Raw genomic sequence first — 24,407 nt, 5'->3', positions numbered from 1 at the left:
TCTTGTCTGCCTCCAATTTCCAGGAGGATCTATATATGTTTTTCTTTGTGTTCACCTTATTACTTAGCTTTTCTAGGATCTCAAACTATAGGTTCAATGTCCTTTGTTTATGGCTAGAATCCACTAATGAGTAAGTACATACCATATGAGATACCATCTTACACCTGTCAGAATGGCTAAAATCAAAACACCAATGATAGCCTATGCTGGAGAGGATGTGGAGTAACAGGAACACTCATCCATTGCTGGTGGGGATGCAATCTGTGCAACCACTTTGGAAATCAGTGTGGTGGTTTCTCAGAAAACTGGAAGACAACCTACTTCAGGATCCAACAATACCACTCTTGATAATATACCCAAGAGATGCCCAATCATACTACAAAAGCACTGTTCAACTATGTTCATAGCAGCATTATTTGTAATAGCCAGAACCTGGAAACAACCTAGATGCCCCTCAATGGAAGAATGGATAAAGAAAGTATGGCACATCTACACATTAGAGTACTACTTAGTGGTAAAAAACAATGACATCTTGAACTTTGCATGCAAATGGATGGAAATAGAAAACACTATCCTGAGTGAGATAGCCCAGACCAAAAATATGAATATGGTATGTACTAATGATTCTTAAACTGAAGAGCCCAGGCCCTTGCTCAGATCCCTGCTTTGTCCATTCTGCAGCCATGACAGGCAGCAGGAACGGCCTAGCAGGATGTAGGCCTCTGACTCCACAGGATACGGCAGGAAGTGCTGTGCCCCTGACCCTGTAGAGTGCCCCATCCTTGTACTCATTGCTAAAAAGAAGCCCAGAGACGTTCCTTATATATAGGGAACCAATTAAAAGCTAAGCTAGAAGGCCATGAGTGCACTTTCCTGATAAAGGTAGAGTGTAGTAACCACAGCAAACATTCAATCTCCCTGCAGTTGCAAATGAACCAATTAACCAAAGACAGAAGTCCCCAGTTCAGAGGTACACCAATCCTGAGTCTGTTCAGCCCCCAGGACCCTCTCTTGCTTTATCCCCAATATATACCCTGCCCCACTGCTACTCGGGGTCTCTCCTACTCCACCACTGCTTCAGACGGACAAGACCCAGGTCTGATCTTGCAAGTAAAAGATTCTTTGCTTTTGGTTCAGATGTGGTCTCTTGGTGGTCTCTTAGGGTCCAGACTCTGGCATAACAAAACTATTTCATAAAACAGGAAAAGGAGGGGTAGATCCAAGCTCTTTATGAAGCTAACATTACCCATATATTAAAGCCAAAAACAGATGAAACAAAAAGAGAAAATTACAAAGCAATTTCTACAATGAATACAGATGCAAATATTTAATAAGATATGTGTAAATCAAATTCAAGAATACTCCCAGAAGATCAATATTTATTGTTCTAAGAAAGTTGACTCTATTATAGAGATGTATGAGTAATTCAACATATAAATCAATAAATGCTATAAATTGGACCCAAGGACAGAAATATCATGGTCATCTTGATACACTCAGAAAAGACTTTGACAATGTCTAACAGCTCTTCTTGATAAGGAGTCCCGAAGAAACTATGACTGAAAAGAACATACATCAGTGTAATAAAGGATATACACAACAAACCCATATTTAACATTAAGTTCAAGCTGAAAAATTCAAATCATTTCCAACAAAGTCAGGAACAAAATAAGACTTTCTACTTTCTCTACTCTGAACAAACACGATTCTGAATACTAGCTAGGACTGGAGATGTGGGATGTAAAGGGTAGTAACTTCTGAAGAAGGAAGTCAAAGCAGCCTTATCTGCAGATGAGATGATTCTACAAGCAAGAGACCCTGAAAGCTATAGGAGAAAACTCTTAGAGTTGTTAAACAGTTCAGCAAAGTGTCAGGAAAATAATATATAAAAGACACAAACAAACAAACATAATAGTTGTTCTAGTTTGATTTTCTTCCTGATAAAACACTAACCAAAAACAACTTGGGTAGAAAAGGGTTTATTTTAGTTTACAAGTAATAGTCCCACAAAGAGGAAAGTCAGCGCAGGAACACAAGTGGACCTGAAAGAGAAGCCATGGAGGACTCTTAAGTATTGTTGGCCCAAACTTAGCCAGCTTTCTCATACTCAGGGTTTACCTCCAGCTCGTCCCTAGGATCAGCACAAATGTTCAAGAGTGGTTCCGCATAGTGACTGCCCGAAAGGCAGAAAATTTGGTTGTTGCTAGTTGGTTTTTACAGTTTTGTTTGAACACTTGATATTCAAAATAAAATCTCTATCAAAACATTGGATAGATATATAATAAAGAAAGAGACTAGTGACTTCACATGACAAGAACACTATAAAATACTTATAAAAATTACTAAATAAACATACTATTACAAATAATCAAAAAAGAAACAAATCCTGAAAAAGATGAGAATCAGTTACCACCATTACTAGATGGTAATACTGAAATGTTTACTTTGTAAACAAAAATGACAGCAACAAAAGCACAGGGCACATAGAGAACAGAAGAAATAGTCAGGACACCTTGGTGGAAATGTTACCACCAAATTTATTGAATTAAAAATTTAAAAACATGCTGGGCGGTGGTGGCGCACGCCTTTAATCCCAGCACTCGGGAGGCAGAGGCAGGCGGATCTCTGTGAGTTCGAGGCCAGCCTGGTCTACAAGAGCTAGGTCCAGGACAGGCTCTAAAAAAGCTGCAGAGAAACCCTGTCTCGAAAAAAAAAAAAACAAAAAAAACAAAAAAAAAAAATTTAAAAACATGATCTGAAACAAGTTCAAAACCAAAGAAAACATGATCATAAACTGGCTGCTATTAGAAAAATGAACAAGATGGTATCAATATAAAAATTGTAGAACAAATATTCTGGAGCTAAGAAAGTATAATACATGAAACAGGAGTTCAATAGAGAGCGTGTGAGGGTCAATGTAGAGGTGAGCAGGCAGGACAAACAGCTGGTATACCTGCAGACAGCACGGCGGACATTAAGTGTGATGGAGTCAGGTAGCAGACCTGAAGGGTCCTGTGAGACACTATGAAGTGAATCAGCACCCGTCTGTGAGCTCCTTCAGAGAGAAGCAGCTCAGCATGAATGAGGAACACTGAATAAACTCTTCACTGTCATCAGAAACCCTAGGGGCAGAAGATGTCAAACAGAACAAAACAGTCTGAGAAGATGGCTTTGGTGGTCAGGGCTTGCTGTGAATTCATGAGGACGAGAGTTCAATCCGCAGTACCCGTGTAAAAGCTGGGTATGGTGGCAAGAACACTGGCTGACACACGGCAGAGCTGGCAGTAGGTGACTCACACGTAGACTCTTAGAGGAGAAAACAAGTGCAAATGTGAAGCCAAAAAAATCTTGATGAGAAACAAGAAGAAAACAAAGAGAAATTCTGTGTCTTTATTATTTAATATTTAGGAAAGTGTATGTTCAGATAAAGTTAAATCCTGGTTCTAAATGAGGAACAAAAATTCAGAAAAGAGAAATAGCTAAAAATATGCTCCAATTCAAGGGCAATTAAGGAATTTCTCTCTAGGGACTATAATATGCAGTAGAAACTTAATTCATGGAGTGAATTTACACTGATGAGAAAATAATACTTGATAATAAAATCTTTCAAAATGGCAATCTCATCCAAAGACAAAGCAACACTTTTGAATTTTGTAAGAGAATCTGCTTGGTTTCTCCCCAGAATCAATAAACAAATAAATATATCAAGAAACTACATGTGTGTCAGGTTTTTGAAATGGATAACTAAGGAGAATGGTCATATAGCATAAACACTTTTTTAAGAGTAAGGCCATGAGGTGTAAGGAGCAGAAGGAAACATCATCAGAAATACATGGTTTTAAATCCTTCCATTCTTATACAGCAGCAGCTCCCTGCCGGTTGCCATCAGTGAGGATGGTCAGTCACACATCTTAGGAACTCGTAGGGAAGAAGAGACCATGATCTACGCAAGCAAAGCTGATGCAGAACTAAGCCTCCGTTTCCATCTCCAGCACTTCCATCCTAGCACTTGAGCATGCTTCCTAACCTCTGCATCTCAACTGTACAGTGGAATAAATAATTCTCACCTCAGAGATGTTTGGAACAATCACTCAAATTACATATACAGCACCCCCTCACATCCCTAGAGATGGGGTTGCTTTGTTTTTCTCCCATGTAGGTTGGCTTATAGCATTTACCACTATGCCTGGCTTATAAAAAATTTCTTATAAAATGGTTCTTGATATAAAAGTATTATTAATATAAAAGAGAAGTAAATAAATATATCCTAATTCTAGATCCTTTCCACGTTAATGATATAAAAAAAAACCTTGAAAAATTCCTCTTAATTAAGTTGTGACTGTTAGTACTATGGGGTAATGGGATGACAGGCCATGGTAAATTAAATACATATAATATAATGCCTATTCGTCTCTATGTGTGCCACCGTGGAAGGGAATAGGAATATGGAAGGTCTTTGTGAAAGCTGCTAACAGAATAGAATGATCTGGACAAAAGGAAAGTGGCAAAGGGCATTTTTACCTGCTCACCTTCCCTGTCACCATTAATGTAACTTACCTAGCTATCTAAACCTCCGTCTAGCTCTTCAGTGGTGAAAGCTCAGCAGAGGACTCGAGGACCCACTGACATCTAAGAAACAACACTGATTTTCCTAATTACTGGATGAAGCATTTATACAGAATGGAAACTGCAGAGTTGTAGCGTGAAGAAAAAGGGTAATCACAAACAGCGAGACTTGTTTGAAAATAGCACAGGACATTTAGTCCCTTCGCATCATCCCGAGGCTTCTATAATGCTCTGACTGACAGCAGGAAATTTCTCTCGGGTATAATTTGCCAGAGAGAAATATATTTTACCATCTTATTAGATGTATGAACCTATTAGGTCTAAGAATAGACAAGGTGTCTTCAGTAGTCACTATTACACTGCTGTAGAAATCAAAGAATGAAGAGATTGTGAAGTTCACAGGGCACTGAAATAGGTTGTTATACTAATCAGAGCAGAATTATAGTGATACATGGTCAATTAAGTGGTGTTATATTACAAAACACTGAATATATCCATTAAATTATGAAATACATGCAACAGTGTAAAAGACATCATTCTACAAAAATTTTACATTCAAAGGGATAATTTTGTATTCACACTAATAGGCATCGCTAAAAACTGTGAACTGTGCAGTAGTTTGAGACTGTGTAATTAAGTCTGAGGTATGGCTTTATAAAAACTCATTCGTACGTCAAGGATTTATCATATAAAAATCTACACATAGCCTTCAGGGTCACTGTGTTCCAATTTTTCCTTAAACATATCAGCTTTAAATGCTGAGTATATATATAAAAAGTCAAGAATCTAAAGTAGCAATTTTATAATTCTTATATAAACTTCTCTTGGTGTCCTTCCCTTTGCAATAACTAAACACCTCCATAAAAGCAGCTGGAGAAAGAAAGGGTTCACTGCAGCTCACAGTTTCAGGCTGCAGCCCGTCCATCAGAGTAAGTATGTCACAGCAGCAGGACCCGAGGAAGCTGTCACACCGCAGCACATTAGAACAGAGCAATAAAGGCATACAGGCCAGGGCTCCGCTGGCTTTGCCCACTTTTATCTATTTAGAGTTCCCTGCCTACAATTAATACAAGTTATCCCACAGCAATTAGCAAATTAAGACAACCCTTCCCAAGTATGCTTAAAAGACTCAGCTCCCAGATGATTCCAGATTTGTTCAAGTTGACAATTAACACTGACCATCATAATTACCATTCCCAATAAAATCATTCAAATTATTTATCAGAATGATAGTCGGCATCTACTGACTCATCATAATAGATGTCGTGTGCAACTTTTTGCTATGAAGTAGAAATTCTGGGACCAATCGTCTGCTACGGTGATGTGAGGCTGCCATCTGCAAAGTGACATAGTATGGGAATGCTGATGAATACACTGAGTATTTGTTTCAGAGTACTCTAAGAATACCTCAGCACTTCATTTACCACATGGAATGTGTATAAATGCAATGTTTGTTTTACTAAAAATTTATAGTAGTATTATTATCTTTCTTTGGAGTGATAGAAGGAGAAATGTCTAAACTGGTTATTTTGACTTTAATCACACGAAAACAAAATTGTCAGTACAAAGATATAAAAGGAAGGCGGGGCGGTGGTAGTGCACACCTTTAACCCCAGCATTTGGGAGGCAGAGACAGGTGATCTATGTGAGTTTGAGGCCAGCCTGGTCTACAGAGCGAGTTCCAGAATAGGGTCCAAAAGTTACAGAGAAACCCTGTCTCAAAAAACCAAAAGAATATTAAAATATTAAGTAGCTGTATAAATATCATTTTCCATTAAAATAAGTGCTGAAGTAACATGTTTTTCAATGATCAGAATTCAAGAATTAGAAAAAGGAAAATAAGAAGACTGGTTTTCCCGATCTCCTCTTCAGATCACTTGTAATGCGCTATTCCCGTCTTCATTGATCCCTTTTTAATTTCCTGGTTTCAACAGTTATTCTAAGTTATGAATTTGCATCTGAAGATTTAGAGCTAGGAGGCTCATATAAGAAAGAACATGTGATGTTTGTCTTCCTGGATCACCTCAATCAATATGATTTCTAAGAACAGACCACTGGCTAGACCCTGGAGAAGGGTGTGTCCTAAATAGTTTTGATGAATTATATTAAACAAATGAAAAAGTTCCATTGATTACTTGATTTTTAAGAATCAAACTCAAATTTAGTAGCTAAATGTCTTCAAATATCATGCTAAGGATCTCTGATCCCAAAATGCTAAGGGATCTTTCCAAGAGGGGGCAAAATTTTATAAGCACCAGAAGAACAGTGAGTTTGCTGTGAGGTTGTGTCTCCAAGAAGCATCACAGAAGCTACATCCGTAACAATTGTGATGGCTACATCTGGAGCTAACTAAAACCCCAAAATGGAGGGCACATCTCTGAGGGATTTTTGCACAATTTGAAGTAGGAAGGTCAACTTCTAATACAGATCTTGAGGCGGAACATAACTTTAATCTAGATCATTTAAAGTGGAAAAACCTACCTCTAATATGGGTCATAACTTCTGTTGGAAGTCTGTACACAAAGGACACAGGAGAAGGAATCTTTGCCTGCTTTGCCCTCACTCTGGTAGGCAAGTCCATTCCTTCACTAGCATTGGAGCCTACTTCTTCAGTGTATTCTGAAAATGAGCTGAGACATCCAGCCTTGTAGAATGAATAACTACCGGATTTTTGAACTTTCTGTTCATAGCCAAACATTGTTGAATTAGCTGGGCTGCAGCTGGTGAGGCCCTTCCTTCCTTCCTCTCTCTCCGTGTGTGTGTGTGTGTGTGTGTGTGTGTGTGTGTGTTTCACTCTATAAGTTCTGTTACTATAGAGAACCCTGACTAATACAAAGTCAAGAGCCAAATAAGGACAACAGACATGCTAATGTGAATGGGGAAAGCCTAGGAAGCTTCAATCCTGCCCAAAGAACTACAAGCAAGTGAGTAACGTGGAGAGAGAGAAAACAGTTTTCCTCAGGGAAGAGCACACCAATTGTTTACACAATACTAAATGGTCAGCCCGAAAACATACAAGTAGCATTATACAGACCAAGCAGGTTATATTTATGTATTTATGAATATATACATATACACATCATCAATTAATTAAAAATGAGGCATGGATTTGAAAGAGAGCAAGGAGGGGTATAGGGATATCCACAAACCCATAAGTCCTTGCCAAGAGACAGTCTTCTTTTTGTTCTTTGAACATCAAGCTCATTTAGCCAAGTCTTGGTCAAACACAACCTCCAAGTAATTACTTAAAGTAGCCTTTATTAATTTTTCATTTCAGTACCCCGTTTTACTTCCTCATACCTCTTTCCATACCTTTTAAATATATTAACTTTATTTGTTTAGTTTTCCTTTTCAATAGATTTTAAATTTCATGAGCATATGTTTTGTTCATGGCCAAATGTTAAATATGTGAAACAGATTTAATCCACATGACAGGCCTTCAAAGTTAATTTTTAGAATACATTAATTGACATCTTGTACATAGTATAAACTTTTTATTACAAAATGAGAAGGAAGCTAAATGGAAGAAAAATGGGAATATGATTTTAAAGAACATATTGAATTAATTATTTGATTGAACCAATGCCTACTCATACAATGCATTCAAAGCCATAACATATAAAAGCCATAACAAATAAAAGCTAATCAGATTTCTTGGACCCATCACTTGATTAAGTTTGTCATATTATACTTATGAAAGTACCTACATTTTCTTAAAAAGTTATGACTAGTAGTAAAAGTGATATAGCAATAAATTTAAAAATTAATTTCTTAGATCTCCAAGACGTTTCTGCTTTATTGATGATTCTCACTGGAGTTCATTACTTTCAGAAAACAATGAAGGAGAACAGCCAAATTTCAACTATAAGAATTAAACAAATAAAACCGTATTTACTTGAAAATTAGTAATTAAAGGTATCCTTAAATGAGTCACATAACTTTACCTAGAACATCCTCTCTATGATTATATTTATGATATAGTTATTGCTTGTCTACTGGTTGTATTTAATTTTTAAAATTCTTTTCTAAGAGAGAATAAGAACATTCAGGTGCTAATTAACATATAGATTAAATATAAAATTTAAATCTCTATATATGGCTTATCTGACTTCTTATTCCTCACCAAGCAATAACAAAAAAATTAAATTTGTCAGACCATTACTAAATCACCTATCTGTAAACCCAGTGGATCTGAATGCTCTAAGAGTTGGTTAGATATGATCATTTCTGGTCTACCATAGTTAACCTGAAATTACAAAAAATTTTTTGCCAAGCATTATCCAGATTTCATAAGATAATTTTATGGTAGTATTTTCCTAATTCTTCTTAATTATCCACTATGATAGGTACAATGGTGCTAACAATCAATGGCATTATTTTTACATTGTTTGGTATTTTCTTCTATGTTAACAACCTCATGGATAGCAAAGTTTTCTGTTTTACTAGTCTCTTTAGATAGGATGCCTGGCCGGGCAGTGGTGGTGCACGCCTTTAATCCCAGCACTCAGGAGGCAGAGGCAGGTGGATCTCTGTGAGTTCGAGTCCAGCCTGGTCTACAAGAGCTAGTTCCAGGACAGGCCCCAAAGCTACAGAGAAACCACGTCTTGAAAAACCAAACCAAACAACCAAACAACCAAACAACCAAACCAAACCAAACCAAACCAAACCAAACCAAACCAAAAAGATAGGATGCCTGGAGACTAAGACAACACATGGATGCTTCAAAGTTATGTCTAGTTCTTGTTAAAGATTGGGATATCAGATACTACGATGATCTGATACATGAAGATATCAGTATAGATATATGAGGATATTGAGTTTTGAAGTGATTCCATGTTTAGAAAATGTCAGTATCTTATGTAAGGTTTCATTTTTCCTCTAGCTATGTAGTAGCCACATGTTTGCTTTTATTTTGAGAAAGGATCCTGTCTTAGTCAGTGTCTATTGCTGTGAAGAGACACCATGACCAAGGCAATCCTTATAAAAGAAAGCATTTAACTGGGGACTTGTTTACAGTTTCAGAGGGTTAGTTTCTAGTGGCATTTCAATTGAATTTTAATAAAAAAAAAAGCTTGCCTGAAGATCAGGGAATAAAACAGCTGAACTGGTCAGCCTTTCAGACCAGGCAGTGGTAACACACACCTTTAATCCCAGTAGCCACACTAGTTGCCACAGAAACTGGGTGGTGCATGCCTTTAGTCCTAGTCGTGCACACCTTTAATCCTAGTTTTAGGATTATAAAACGGGAGGAGACAGATTACTGTGGAATAATGGTCTTGTACCCTGTAAAGATTTCTCACCTATATTGGTTTAATAAAACACTGACTGGCCAGTAACCAGGCAGGAAGTATAGATAGGTGGGGCAAACAGAACAGGAGAATTCTGGGAAGAGGAAAGGCTCAGTCTGCAGTTATCACCCAGATACAGATAAGAATGCCTCACTGATAAAAGGTACCAAGCCATATGGCTAACACCGATAAGAATTATGGGTTAATATACGATGTAAGAGGTAGTTAATAAGAAAGCCTAAGCTAATAGGCCAGCCAGTTTATAATTAATGTAGGTCTCTGTGTGTTTCTTTGAGACTGAATGACTGTGGGACCGGGCGGGAGAGAAACTTCTGACAACAATAGCTCTCAGTCTCATTCTGAAGTTTCTAGAGGCAGGACTGCCATTTCAGACAGAGTTGAAGATAAGAGCCAGCGGCTGGTTGCTTTGCTTTTTGGATCTTCAGGTTGAGCCCCAATATCCATCTCTGAGCTTTATCAGTTTATTATCATAATGGCAGGGAGTATGGTGGCATGCATGGCACTGGAGCTGTGGCTGAGAGCTACCTTCTGATCCACAGGTAGACAGGTAGAGAGATACTGGTCTTGGCATGGGCTTGTGAAACCTCAAAGCCCACACCTAGTGACAAACTTCCTCCAACAAGGCTATAATTTCTAAACCTTCTAATTCTTCCTAACAGTGCCATTTCCTGGTAACTAAGCATGTATATATATGAGCCTCTGGATGTCATTCTTATTCAAACCACCAGAGATTTCATATAAACCAGGCTGGTCTCAAATTCACTAGCTATGTAGTTGCAAATGACCTTTAATTTTGTATTTCCTGCTTCTACTTCTCAAGTGCAAGGATTGTGGGTATGCACCAATATGCCTGTTTCTTGTGCTGCTAGTGACTGAACCAGGGCTTTGTTCATATCAGGAAGCCACTCTACCAACTGAGTTAATCTCTCAGCCCAGCTATACAGCTTTTCATTGATTTTCACATTAGATCTGGTACTGCATACATACAAAGTTAATACATTTTCTCTAGATCTAGCCCTATATAATTTTTTGTTAGAAAAATGCCCTTATTTATTTATTTTTTTTTACCAATTTTTGCTTTATGTAATTTAGTAAAAAGCGACTTATTTGATATTCTATACTTTGATATTCTGAGTAGGAAGAGACAAAACTAACATTATCATTTAAAGGGCAGATACAGATGAAATAGAATAAAGACATAAAACATGTCTTCCAGAGCTGCGCACGGCAGTACATACCTGTAATTAGAACACTTGGAGGGCAGAGGGAAAGGATTACAGAACTTTGAGGCCACACAATGAGATCTAGTCACAAAACAAACTAAAGCAACGAAGTGCCTTCTAGAAGACACAGGTCCTACAGTGTCAGCTGAGCGGCACTAACAGTTCCACGAGTGAGGCCCCACTGGCAGTTGTTACTAAGCGGGTTGCAGCTCAGTAAGGGCGCTGAGTTCTACAAATGGTAACTGATAAAACTGATACAGCACTAAACCATAAACCTCTTCTTGCCATCCTCCAGCATCACATTCTCCATCTGCCAGTGGCTCCCGACCGCCTGTAGCTCTCCTTCCATCTCCTGTCCTCTGCCAGTTTATGTTTTATGTCTCCCTTAGAGAGTTCATTCAGCTCCTGATATTTGGGCTCTGGAAGGATTCTCTAACTTGCTTTGGTTTTATTTCTTTGCTTAGGCTTGATAAATATTCCAGCTTTGTTTCTGTCCATATTATTAATGTGACAGGATTAAAGCACCGAAGGATGCAATCTAGCTTTATTTCATTATTTACATGTCTTTATTATTTTTTAAGTCTTTCAGAATCAATTTACTTTACTTTTTAGGTGGGCTGGAGAGTTGCCTCAGTGGTTAATAGTGATTGTTGCTCTTGCAAAGGACTTGGGTTCCACTCCCAGCATCCACATGGTGGCCTACAACTCTTTGTACCCCCAGTTTGAGGCAACTGGGCACAATCTTCTGATTGCCACAGGCACCAGGCATACATGTAGTGTACATACATACATGAAAGCAAAAGTTTTACTTTTCATCTATTCTAGTGTCAAAATAACTAGATGGGTTACTAATGCTTCCTTACTAGGTTCCTGCACCCGCCTCTTCATTCACTCATGTGGCTGTAATTCCATCCCTGACTGGTTTCCGTCTCTAAAGTGTCCTAATACTGCTTCCAGTTGCCTCTCTTGGACAGAAAACTCGAGGCATCTCATAGATTCCAACAGTCTCCCCAAAGCCTAAGAAACATTTCCTTAAACACATTTCACTAGATCAAAGGCTTCCAGAAACTTTATTTCTAGAAGTCAATATATAAAGGTGTTTTAAACTAAGAACTCTTCGAACCTGTTCTATTTTCCACAAATTCTACAGAATAAACCCAGTCTTTGCTGATCTGTAATCATCTTGATAACCCAAAGTGCTTAGTCAATTCTGTATGTTTCTACATTTTTACAGAAACTTTCCATGCAAGCCGAACTGGTGTGTCTACTGGCCACTAACCATAACACTTACACAGCACCGCAGACTTTACATGAACCTTACAGGTGCCTCCAAGTGCAGTCCACACCCCCACTGACCATTCATGTGACAGTTCCCACTATTCCTGTGGTATCAATTCCATACTCAGAAAAAACTATCATCTCTTTTCCCTCTTAAATGTGGTAATTGTTTTTCATTGTTCCTGTATTTATTTCTGGGATACTTATCCTTTGTCTTCCCACTTGTACACTATATTTGTTTAAGGCAAGGATCTTATTTTCAAAACTTCAGCTTTATTACATTGGTTTTAGTACAGCAATTTAAGTATAATAGAGGTCTAAGTTTTGCATTTAATTTGTAAGAGTTAACGATCCTGTAAAATTATATGACTTTTCTAATGGAGTTGTTCATGTAACTGAAGACAGAATCAATTTTACACAAACTAAGAAATTCTGGGACAGAAATTCTTACAACTATTTTTTTTTTTTTTAAAAAAACTCTATTGGGCAATAAATCTTTAACCTAGTTTCTTCTTTATCACTCTACAATTCGTCGTTCACTCCTACTCTATAACCACGTAAGAGAAAGCAGGGAAGGCAGACATGAGAGAACCCGTTATTTTGACCATTTCTAATCTTTGTGAATGTGGGAATGTGAGGGCACTGAAAGGCAAAAGCAGTCTTACCGAAGTCTGCAAACGCTGACTGTCCAACCACCACCAGGTTTTTAGGTTTTTCAAAGACACTACTGATAGAGAAGTTTCCACCCTGTTAAAGCCAAAATATTTTCAATTAGGCCACCATAATGCATTCATCTGTCAAGTGGAAAACTGAAGAGAAAATGATTCAATCCTTTTGTTCTTTCTCTAAAAGCACCCCAATCTCCTATCCACCTTTATTATCAGAGAAGCCATAGTGAGCCAGAGAAGACAGGTGTGTGAGATGCTTGCTCTTTCCCAGGGTGTGAGCACTGAGCTAAGCATGCATAATGCCCTAGGAAAGACTTGTCTCAGTTTCAGTGCTCTACTAGCTAGTGTGCTTTTACATGCTGAGGTTCTATTTTGTCAACTGATATATTACTAAAAAGTATTAACTAGTCTTTCACTGACAATGATAAGCTATTTTATGAATACTGTTATCTAATTGAGTTAATTTTCAACATATATTTCCCTTCATTTATATTAGTGATATACTCAGTGAGTACTGACACAGAGTGTCTCTTTGTGTAACTTCTCTTTTAAGAATTCTACTTAGCCCAAAGTTGGCCATTCATCCCCATCTTTATAGAATTATAAAAATGCAACTAAATTAGGTTAGTTAGCATCCCTACTTTCTTCATTTAACTAATAGCTCTGGCCTACCTTAAGCTAGGATCCTATTAGGTAGGTTCAGACAAAGACCATTCCTTCCTCTTAGTAATATTATTCTTTTGTTCCTAGACTATAAAAATTTCACTTTCTATTTGTGTTTGTAGTTAAGCCCAGTACTCCCATCCCCATATCAAAGCCCCATTGTAAATAGTCTCCCTAAATCAAACCTGTCTTTCTATCTTTAGCAAGTGTTTAATTAAAAAGATATTTTTAAAACCATTTTAATTTTTATTTTACACTCATGGGTGTTCTGCCTGCACATGACTGCACATCATACCATGCAGTGCCTGTGGAGGACTGAAGCTGTGAGCTACCATGTGGGTGCTGAGATCTGAACTCAAATTCAGCATCCTTGGAAGAGTGGCCGCTGCTCTGAACAGCTGAGGGATCTCTCTAGCCCCCTGGCTATTTTGTTTGTTTTATTTTTGATTTTTGCTTGAGACAGGGTCTCATTATATAGCCTTGGCTGGCCTGGAATGTGCCATGTAGAGCAGGTTGACCCCAACTCACAGAGATATGTGTACCTCAATCTCCCAAGTGCTGAGATTAAAAAAAATGTATCACCAGGACTATCTTTTTATGCAAGTGTTTAAATAATTTTTACTTTAATAGTTACTTATTGACCCTGCCACTTTATTAAAACAACTTAGTTTATGTTAATAAAATATTTGTTTTTTACAAAAGAAAAAGATGTTAAAGAAAAAAATCTCAATCAAGAATCTGTATTCTTCATGAACCTTGCTTTGCTATGTTTGTTTACCTTCATATCAGGCTAGAATGAGAGGATCCTATGCATGTAAAAGTACTTTATGATCTCATATATAAGTTCTACTTATTTGTATTGAGGCTTGCCTGCCTATTTCTGGTACAAACTAATCAAATAGGTCTTGTGTGCTCTAAGCTCAAGATTTACTCAAGGTAGGAATGAAAGACCATCTTCAAGCAAGTGTTCTCAAACAGCGAGAGTCTTAGTGTCAACTACAAAAAATAACACTAACGAGATTCATATCATCAGACAGAAAATGCAGTTACATTTTTAAAAACCTAGGATACTGACCAAGGTCACTTTCTGCTTCACCATCCTTCTCAACCTCCCTTGTCCTATTAAAAGCCAACTGCCATGAGTCATCTTGAGGCAGCCAGTGTTCCAATCGCATTTAGTTTAAAGAGGAATCTTAGTTTCATGAGTCATGAGCAACAGCACTGGCCCTGTGATAAGAAAGGACTTTCCAGCAATCTCGTCCCATGAGTTTGTACTATACACTTGCTAGAACTGATTGTTTACTATCAGAATTATCATAAGATCTAGGCTATGGCTTTAATTTGGACTGAAGAAAAGACAACTAGTTAATTAGGAGTAATTAGGTGGGAAATCAAAACCTTTAAAACTAAACTTTGATGCCTACTCTGCACCACTATGTTTTCTTCTCAAACACTTTACTGAGTAGGTAGGCTATTTATTATGCCATTTCCCATGAGGAAAGAGACTTTCATATTTGACTAATACGCAACAAACGTCACCGACTTGGCCATTTTCACTGGCCTTAAATTCTACTTTCCATTATGCAGCCTGAAATTGAGCTTTCATTATTTCTGGTGATTTGCTCTTCACTAATTTATCTTTCATATGACCTATATTAAGCTAAAAAAAATCAAATCTTGAAAACCTTTCATTAACTATGAACATCAATGGGGAAAGACTCCTTAATCTCAGCCAATCTGGAAGCTAATTGTCATTTGTTTTTAATTATTCTTTTAAAATCTTTGGGTTTTTTTTGACACATTCATATAGATATATGTGTTTTGATTATGCCACTCTATCTGTTCTTATCTCTCCCAATTATTTAGTTCTCTATGTAATTATCTAAGTTTCAAGGTGAGGAGAAAAAAATTACTTTTTAAAAAAAGTTCACAAATCACCAAACTGAAAAATTAAATGTCAGTATCCTCTTTCAACAGCTGACAGGCCGGCAGGGGTCCTGTTAACATCCCCATTAGAGCAGGCTTATTGCTTTAATTGGCAGTCAAGCCTAAAAACCTGCAGAGGACCTGATGCTTAACAAATCACTTTCTTCAGTATTCAGCAGTTTGAGTGCAGCAATGCAACCAAAGGCTCTTAATGCTGTTCTGTTTATTACTGAAACCAACCAAATGATCACAGTAATCTTACTTTATAATATTGTGTGCCCTTATGGAAAGTGAGAATTTAAAAATGCTTCAGAGAAATGATTTCTTACCAAATTTTCCCATATCTCAAACTGGAATGTATCTGAGGCAGACAATGTCGTGAGGAATAAATCTAGAAGAAGAAGAAACAGTTATGCAATGTTTGTAGTCATACTGATGTATATACATTTAAAAGCAGAAGGAAGTGTGATATGTAGAATGGCTATAAATATAATTATATCTAAACATAAATTGTTTGATTACATTTTAGCAAGTTTGATCACTCCTCTAAAATGGCAGATGACCCTGAAGAGAACAATTAAGGAAAATGTACTCTTTGCTGTAAAGGGCATATTTGCTATGAGACTTCTGAAGGCAATCTGTATTTTCAGGGACAATATGGGGGATGCATAGCAAAAAGAGAAGACAGTGCTGGTAGGTATATCATCACGAAATCCCAGATGTTTCCAGAGAAATGTGAAAGTGAATGCCTCACCCAGAGTAGGCCTGTGATGAAAAAGGTATCAGTAATCTTCATCAAATGCAGTCACTCCCCATCACGTGTGCGTGTCACCGTACTCGCCACCATGCCTGGCGCCACGATGAGAATGGACTAGACCTCTGAAACTGTAAGCTACCACCTCAAATGTTTTCCTCTGTAAGAGTTGCTATGGTCATTTTTAGACATAAAGCAAAGAAAACCAGCCCACAAATCACAATTCCAGAGAACCTAGACAACAATGAGGACCCTAACAGAGACATACATGGATCTAATCTACATGGGAAGTAGAAAGACAAGATCTCCTTAGTAAATTGGGAGCATGGGAACCATGGGAAAGGGTTGAAGGGGAGGGAAAAGGTAGGGAGGGGAACAAAGAAAAATGTATAGCTCAATAAAATCAATAAAAAGAAAGAAAAAAATCACTTCCTAAGTTCGCAGAAATCTTTTGTTGAGAGTATAGAACTAAGGAGAACTACACATTTAAAGCCACTTAGCCTGTACTGATGAACCCAGAGGTTATAACAAGTAGGCCCTATAGCTCGCCGGTCAAACATGCCCATCATGTCACTCAACATGGAAACGTCAACTGCTGCTGCCTCCCCATCTTCTTCACCTTCACCAGTTACCTATGCTTTGTAAATCTTCTTTTATATCAAGGTATAGGTGATAATTTGATCACAATCATTTTATATTTTCACCCTTAAAGCCACACATGTCTATCACAGGAAAGTCCAGTACTATGTTTAATCAGAGCATCTCAGCAAATGAAATCTCAGAGCTCACAATAAGTTGGCAGTAACTCTGAGTAACTAAAGTTTTGTCCTCAAAACCCACACTACAGGAAGTGACGTCAAAGTGCACAGGTAAAATGTCTTTAGAAAATGATAGGTTGACAGGGAAATCAAACACCCTCTTAATGCCAAGTCCAGGTGAATGAGTATCTATCTGAGAAATATGATTCACTGTTTTTATAACAGCAATTTTATGTAGTGATTATTAAGATCTGAAGCCTAATGGGTGACTCTAGTACTATTAAGGTGGTTTCCCAATGCTCTAAAATGACTATTACTCATTGTGACATGAGACCAGGAATACTTTAAAGACATGCTTTCCCCCAAGATGATGTTTAGAAAATTAGCAGACACATTTTATTACTCTGTGACAAATTTTATACAAGTTTATGAAGGTGGTATATGTAATTATTATAGCTTGCTTCAAAGAATGCTAACTAATTTGTTCACTCTCATAATTAGTTGAACTCAGACTCCTAGCTCCAGGGAGAATAATTTTTATGTTCACACATCAAATACCTCAGCCTTTGCTATCTATCAAGCTGAAGACACTCTACCTCTAGATGGAGAATTACTGCATTTGATGAAGATTACTGATACCTTTTTCATCACAGGCCTACTCTGGGTGAGGCATTCACTTTCACATTTCTCTGGAAACATCTGGGATTTCGTGATGATATACCTACCAGCACTGTCTTCTCTTTTTGCTATGCATCCCCCATATTGCACTTAGAATAATTAACCAAATCAAAGTTGTCTTTGTTCCTTTTATTTGGAGTTAGAACACACCTCTCACCCTCCACGGGAAAGCCTTAGTTAGCATCTGTTTCTTTCTCCTGCCCTACTATTCGCACAGGCATGCTCTCACAGAGCAGTTGCCATGGGACTTCACCAAGCTGTCCCCTATCTACTAGTACCTACATGTACAGAACATCTGTACTTGCACTTTGTGCTGGCTAGTTGTATGCCAACTTGACACAAGTTATAGTAACCTGAGAGGAGGGAACCTCAATTGGGACAATGCTTTCATAAGATTGGGAAGTAGCCTATAGAGCATCTTAATTAGTGATTGATGGGGGAGGGCCTAGTCCATTGTGGATGGTACCATCTTGGGCTCATGGTCTTGGTGCTATAAGAAAGCAGGTTAAGCAAGTCATGAAGAACAAGTCCATAAGGTCCATGGCCTGTGCATCAGCTTCTGCGCAGTCGCATTCCTGCCTTGGCTTCCCTCAGTGGTCTGTGACTTGGGATGTGTAAGCCAAATAAACCCTCTCCTCTGCAAGTTGCTTTTGGTCATGGTGTTCATCACAGAAGCAACATCTCTAACTAATATACACTTCTACTTCAGAACCACCTCACAGAAGAATTTTTCAAAACTGGCTCAAATTTCTCCCTTTCCTTGAGGCACAACATTTTCTTCATGGTGAATTTCTGAATTCACATACGTCTTCGTACTTTCTTGGGGGGGGGGTCTTGCTTAATTGATTATCTCTGTGGTTTCTATGTATTTGGAAACATGATATTTTTAAACTATTATTGAGCAATTAAATGTGAGCGGTTGTAATGGCTATCTTGGTTGTAACCTTGACTACATTTGAAATTAAGTAAAGCGCCAAAATTGATGGGCACACATGTGAGGGAGTTTTTGCTTAATTAAATCATTCAAAGTGAGAAGATCTCTTCCTAACAGAGATCTTCGAGGTGGGAACATCCACCTCTATTCCTGGCCACACCTTCTGCTGGAAGTCTATATAAAGGATAGGGAAGAATAAAGTTTCTTCTTTTTTTCTCTGCTTATTCTTGCTCTCACTAGCAAGTCCATTTCTTCACTGGCATTAGAATCTACACAACAAAACCCACAAACAATGTAAGGCTTGAGAAGAAAAAACTTTTAGAAAAAAGAATTACTGAGCATGAAGATAAAGCTCTTGAAATAACCCAGATAGACGAAGAATTATTTAAAGAGCATATTTGATACTTATGGGAGATCAGGAAGCAAGGAATCATGTGTATTACAGCTGCCTATGAACCAAAAGGAGAAGGGAGGGAAGGAAGAGGAGTAGAAAAATTGAAATAATTCTTGAAAATTTTATAAATCTTGTCTATCTTCAGGAAAAGGAAATTCGTTAGGGCTCAAATATAACAACAACAACAACAATCGCAGAGGCATATCATACTCAAAACTGTTGAAAAATCCAAGACAAATACAGAAATCTAAATATAAAACAATTATTTGTAAGGGATTCTCTTTACATTAGTAGCAAATTTACTTAGCATAAATGTTACAGGCCAGGAGAGAATGGAATAATATGTTCAAAGTCCTTACAGAAAGAAAGAGAGAAAGAAAGAAAGGAAGGAAGGAAGGAAGGAAGGAAGGAAGGATGAAAGAAAGGAAGGAAGGAAGGATGAAAGAAAAGAAAAAGGAAGGAAGGAAGGAAGGAAGGAAGAGAAAAAGAAAGATGCCACTGAAGTATAGTATATACACCAAAGTTTTACTTCAGATATCTAGGAGTAGATTTTTTTCTTAGCCTCTTCTGGCCTTCAGGCATACACACAGACACAATATTGTATATAAAATAAATAAATAAATATTTTTTTTTAAAAAAAAAAAAGACAAGCAAAAAACAAGAGAACCTGGGCTCGATTCCTATCACCAGATGGTTGACAACAATCTGTTACTCCAGTTCTAGGTGAAGACACATACATGGCACACAGAAAAATGCAGGCAAAACACCCAAACATCTAAAATAAAAATCAGAAAAAGACAAAACAATTTACCACTACCATAACAGCTCTATAAGAAATACTTAAGAAACTCCTATAGTAGAAGCAAAAGACAGAAACACTACCATGAAGTTATGTAGACATACAAATATCACCAGCGAAGCAGCAGATATACACATAAAAAGATAAAATCAAATCCTATCAATAGAAAAAAACTACTAAACCAAAAAGAATGAACAAAAGAGGAAGAGAGGAACAAAAGACTGACAGAACAACCAGAAAATAGCCCAACAGGATGTCAAGAGCATATTTTTATTTAGCAGTAAGGAATTTCAATATAAATGAAATGAATCTCCCAGTTAAAAGATACAGACTACCTGAAGGGGTAAAAATTAAACCCAATGAATAATATTTTGACTACAAGAAACTTACTGCATTTGAAGGACATACATAAAATGAAAATGAAGAGAGAGAGGTAAAATCAAAAAGAAAAACAAAAATGAGAAGTAGGTATATATAAATAAAATGAATTTTAGGTTACAAATTATAAAAAGAGATACAGAAGGTTACTGTAAGTTAACATTTGCAAACTGATATGCTCCCAACACTGTCTTACCCAGTTACATACAGCAATATTAGACCTAATGGGAGAAATCCATATAAGCACAACGGATGCTGAATAGCCAAAGCAACCAGTAGCCACGAGTAACAGGAACAAAACTGAGGCATCCCAATCCCAGTCTCAAGATAAGCTACAAGACTGCATGGTACTGACAACATCACACACAAAACAGGAGAAGACAGAATTCCCATAAGAGACCCACAGGCTACTAACAATGGCATCAAAATCGTTAACTGGAGAAAGTATAGCCTCTTCAATAAATGTGGGGATACAGGTTACTGACTCAAAATGCTTCAAAGGTGAAAAATATAAGATCTGAAATTACAAAGCTATGATACCAGAAGGAATCACAGGACAAATACAGATGATGCTTTGGGATATGATCCCAAAGGCATAAAAATGAAAAGCAAAAATAAACAAATAACAAAGGAAATAAAAAGACTGAAGAAGTACAAAATACTGGTTGTATTTATCTGATAGTGACTATATATCTGGTTATAGAAAGGGCACAAAATCTCAACAAAGAACAAAGAGCACAAATTAAAAATAGGCAAATAATCTCATACACATTTCTCAAAAGAAAAAAGGGGTATGTGACCAATAAATATAAGAAATAATGCGTGACATCATCAGTTATCAGAGAACTACAAATCAAAAGCACAATGAGATGTCTCTCTACAGTTAGAATACCTATTGCCAGAAAGAAAAAAAAATATTGGGAGAACATATAGGAAACAGGAAATTTTTCTGTATTGTTTTGGAGTGTAAGTCATTATAGTTATTAGTGAGAACAGTGTGGAAGGACCACAAAAATTGGAGAGAAAGAGAGAAAAAAGAAAGAATGAAAAAAGAAAGAAACAAAAAAGAGAAAGGTGTATTATTCTCCCAATTCTGGGAATATAACCAAAAGAAGTGAAACCAAGACCCAGGAGACATCTGTAGCCACAGCAGCACTACTCACAGCAGCCAACGACGGTGACTGCTTCGGTGTGGATAGTGCAGAGAAAGAGACTTGAAAGTGGAAGTGTAAATTCCAACACGAAGCTCCATGGCCTCAGAACAGCTGTTCTAACTGGACAAAAGTTCACTGACACATATAGTCTTGGGCTCTAGCTAATCTCACCATGTAATTTTTTAATTTGCAAGTTCTTTACTATAAATTTTAACTATTAAAAATAAAGCAAAATCAATTTCAATTGAAAGTAATTTATTTCTAAAGTCACACATTTTAATCAAGAAGATGAATGCTTTAAAGTTTATCAGTAGAGGATTGGAGGGATGGCCTAGAAGATAAAGCTCCTCGCAGTCAAGCCTGAGTACCTCAGTTCAATTCCTGGGACTAACATGGTGGAAGGAGACAACTGGCTTCTACTGGTAGCCCTGTGATCTCCATACACATGCTGTGGTACTCAAGTACCATCCCGTCTCCACTGCCACCCAATAATAATAATAAACACTTAAAATATTTGAGTAGCGTTGTTCTCTGTAATAATTATTAGATCAGAATAAACTACAAAACATAATAAAATAGATTAACTTCAGCAGTTTATTCTTGTAAAACCACAGAAAGCATAGTTAAATATGAAATAAATTTTTATTGTTGCAATTTATTGTTTTTATGAGACATGGTCTCATGTAGCACGGGTTGGCCTTGAACTCAAAATATAGCTAAGGATGAGCCAGCAGACCTCTAGCTAGTTCTTATCCAGTCCAGAAACTCTCTTCTTATCTGTTCACAGTTCCCTGTCTACTTACTACCAAGGAACTTTCATACGACAGAATGACAGTGACCTTACAGGAACAAGGTCTTACACAGCTTCCAGATATCACGTCTGTGCTGAACTTAGAGTAGTATGATAAAATGTTTGCAATGTGATAAATCCTGGGGACTTGGAGAAGGTAATGTAAAGTGTGGGCCATCCTGGCATTACTCTCTGGCTATAAAATTTGTTTACAGTAAATGATATTTTCTTTTTCTTTTTGTGCACATTATAGCCACCCATCTATTCAACATCTTCAAGAACCCTCCATATGTTTGGTACTCAAACAGGAATCAGAGAGACACTGATTAAGAATGTCCCTGATGTTTGAGAAGACAGATGTACAAACTGACAAATACTTTGTAGTAATGGCTGTGCCAGAGTTGAACGGATCCTATTCATATGGACACATTATCTGCTCAGATGAATTTTGGGAAGACATCAAGGAAGAAGTGACATATACATGTTAGGCAGAAATGTGTCATTCTTCTGCACTTGTACATGTGTGCTTGTATGTGAGTGCTCACATGCATGGATGCATTTGGAGGTCAGAGGTTGAAGCTTGAATGCCTTCCTCAATTGCTTTGTCATCTGATTTTCAAAACTTATCTTCAGTTCTTTGACAATTTCATAGGTGCACAAGTGGTTACAGATAATTTTCACCCCCCACTTGGCTTCTCACCCCCTTACATGTTAAAACTTCTTTTCAATGAGTGTCCTTTTTTTTACACTGGTGTCTTCCTTCCTCTGTCCCTCTTAACTGGGGTTGAGACAGGGTCTCTCACTGAACCTGGAGCTCACATTTCAGCAAGGCTGGCAGGTGACAAGGCTGGAACGGGTTTGGCTTATCCTGGTGCAGGTGTCATGGACACAAGCATATGCTGCTACATCTGGGTTTTATTAGGGTCCCAGAATCTGAACTGAGGTTCTCATGCTTACATAGAAAGTACTTTACCACTAAACTATCTCCCTAGTACCAGAAATGTACTACTTTTATCAATGAAATGCATACATTATTGATATGCGACATTTTATAGATGTTAAAGATTTTTTAATGTACATAAGTAAAAATCAAATAATCAAATGAAGAAACTGAAAAAAAAATGAGACACATATCTTCTACCTGAGGCCCCAAACAAAACTACAGAACTGAGCTTATTTTATTAATGCAGTGGGCATGCTATGGACACTTGACATTTATAAAAGCGTTTCACCTTTGAAATCTGAAGTTGATACTTATGAAAAGTTAGTAACTTATTCGGCATGATGACCTTTGACTTATGTAGTCCCTAAATTTGTCATTTGAAAATGTAGATATTTATCTGAAAAATAAGGAAAACATTGGCAAAGAATGAAATGTCAAGGCTGGCAAGAGGGTTTAAACAAGCGAAACTGCTTGCTACATAATCCCGAGTTCCTTCCCCAGAGCCCAAGTTAAAAACAGGACATAGCAGCATGCAACTTAATTCTAACACTCCTACAGTGAGATGGGTAATCTCAACAGCCTTATGATGAGATGGGAGGTCGAGACAAGAAGTTTCTTGAGTTGACCGGGAAGCTATTGTGGAGTACATATAGGTCATGGCAGAAACAATAGCAGAGAGCCTTCGTCAATAAAGTAGAAGTCAAGAGCTGACTCCTGGAGGCTTTCTTCTGAATTACACACACACACACAGACGCACACACGCACGCACGCACGCACCTCTGGGCACACATGCACCCCCACATACACATACACACACCTAACTTCCCACATCCCCCACATGCACATATACATACATGTATACACACACACACAACTAACCAAGAAATATTTAAACTCGTGTTTTAAAAACTTCAATTCAATTAGATATATTAAGCAATTTAAATAACAATCCTAATTTAATGTACATTTGCAAACTGTAAACCTTATAGTTACCTATCAATCTTAAATTATCTTCTTTCCTTCTTTTCTCTGCCTATTTAACAGCAAAATGCTACTCACACATTATTATAAGAGTATTCATTTCATTAGAAGTTTTTTTTAAATGACAAAGGGTCTTAAATGAGAACTAGAATTTTTAGCATCCTAAACTGAAAACTGACTAAAACACTGTACCAAAAATGAAAAGTAGTTA

At 37.4% G+C, this 24,407-nt stretch overlaps 1 protein-coding gene across 1 annotated transcript in view; it reads right to left on the bottom strand.

The window, feature by feature from the left end:
- Itfg1 (integrin alpha FG-GAP repeat containing 1) overlaps positions 1-24,407 on the bottom strand; it is a 120,633-nt gene that overhangs the window by 44,928 nt on the left and 51,298 nt on the right. Inside the window, exons 7-8 of the mRNA XM_038312378.2 lie at positions 15,963-16,024; positions 13,042-13,123 (exon numbers count right to left, since the gene is read on the bottom strand). Of these exons, the coding sequence (XP_038168306.1) occupies positions 13,042-13,123; positions 15,963-16,024 (144 nt within the window). The remainder of the gene's footprint in view (positions 1-13,041; positions 13,124-15,962; positions 16,025-24,407) is intronic.

This window comes from Arvicola amphibius, chromosome 15 (genome assembly GCF_903992535.2).
Source record: "Arvicola amphibius chromosome 15, mArvAmp1.2, whole genome shotgun sequence".
In the NCBI taxonomy this organism is placed as follows: Eukaryota; Metazoa; Chordata; class Mammalia; order Rodentia; family Cricetidae; genus Arvicola; species Arvicola amphibius.
This window is presented reverse-complemented; position numbering and strand designations above follow the sequence as displayed.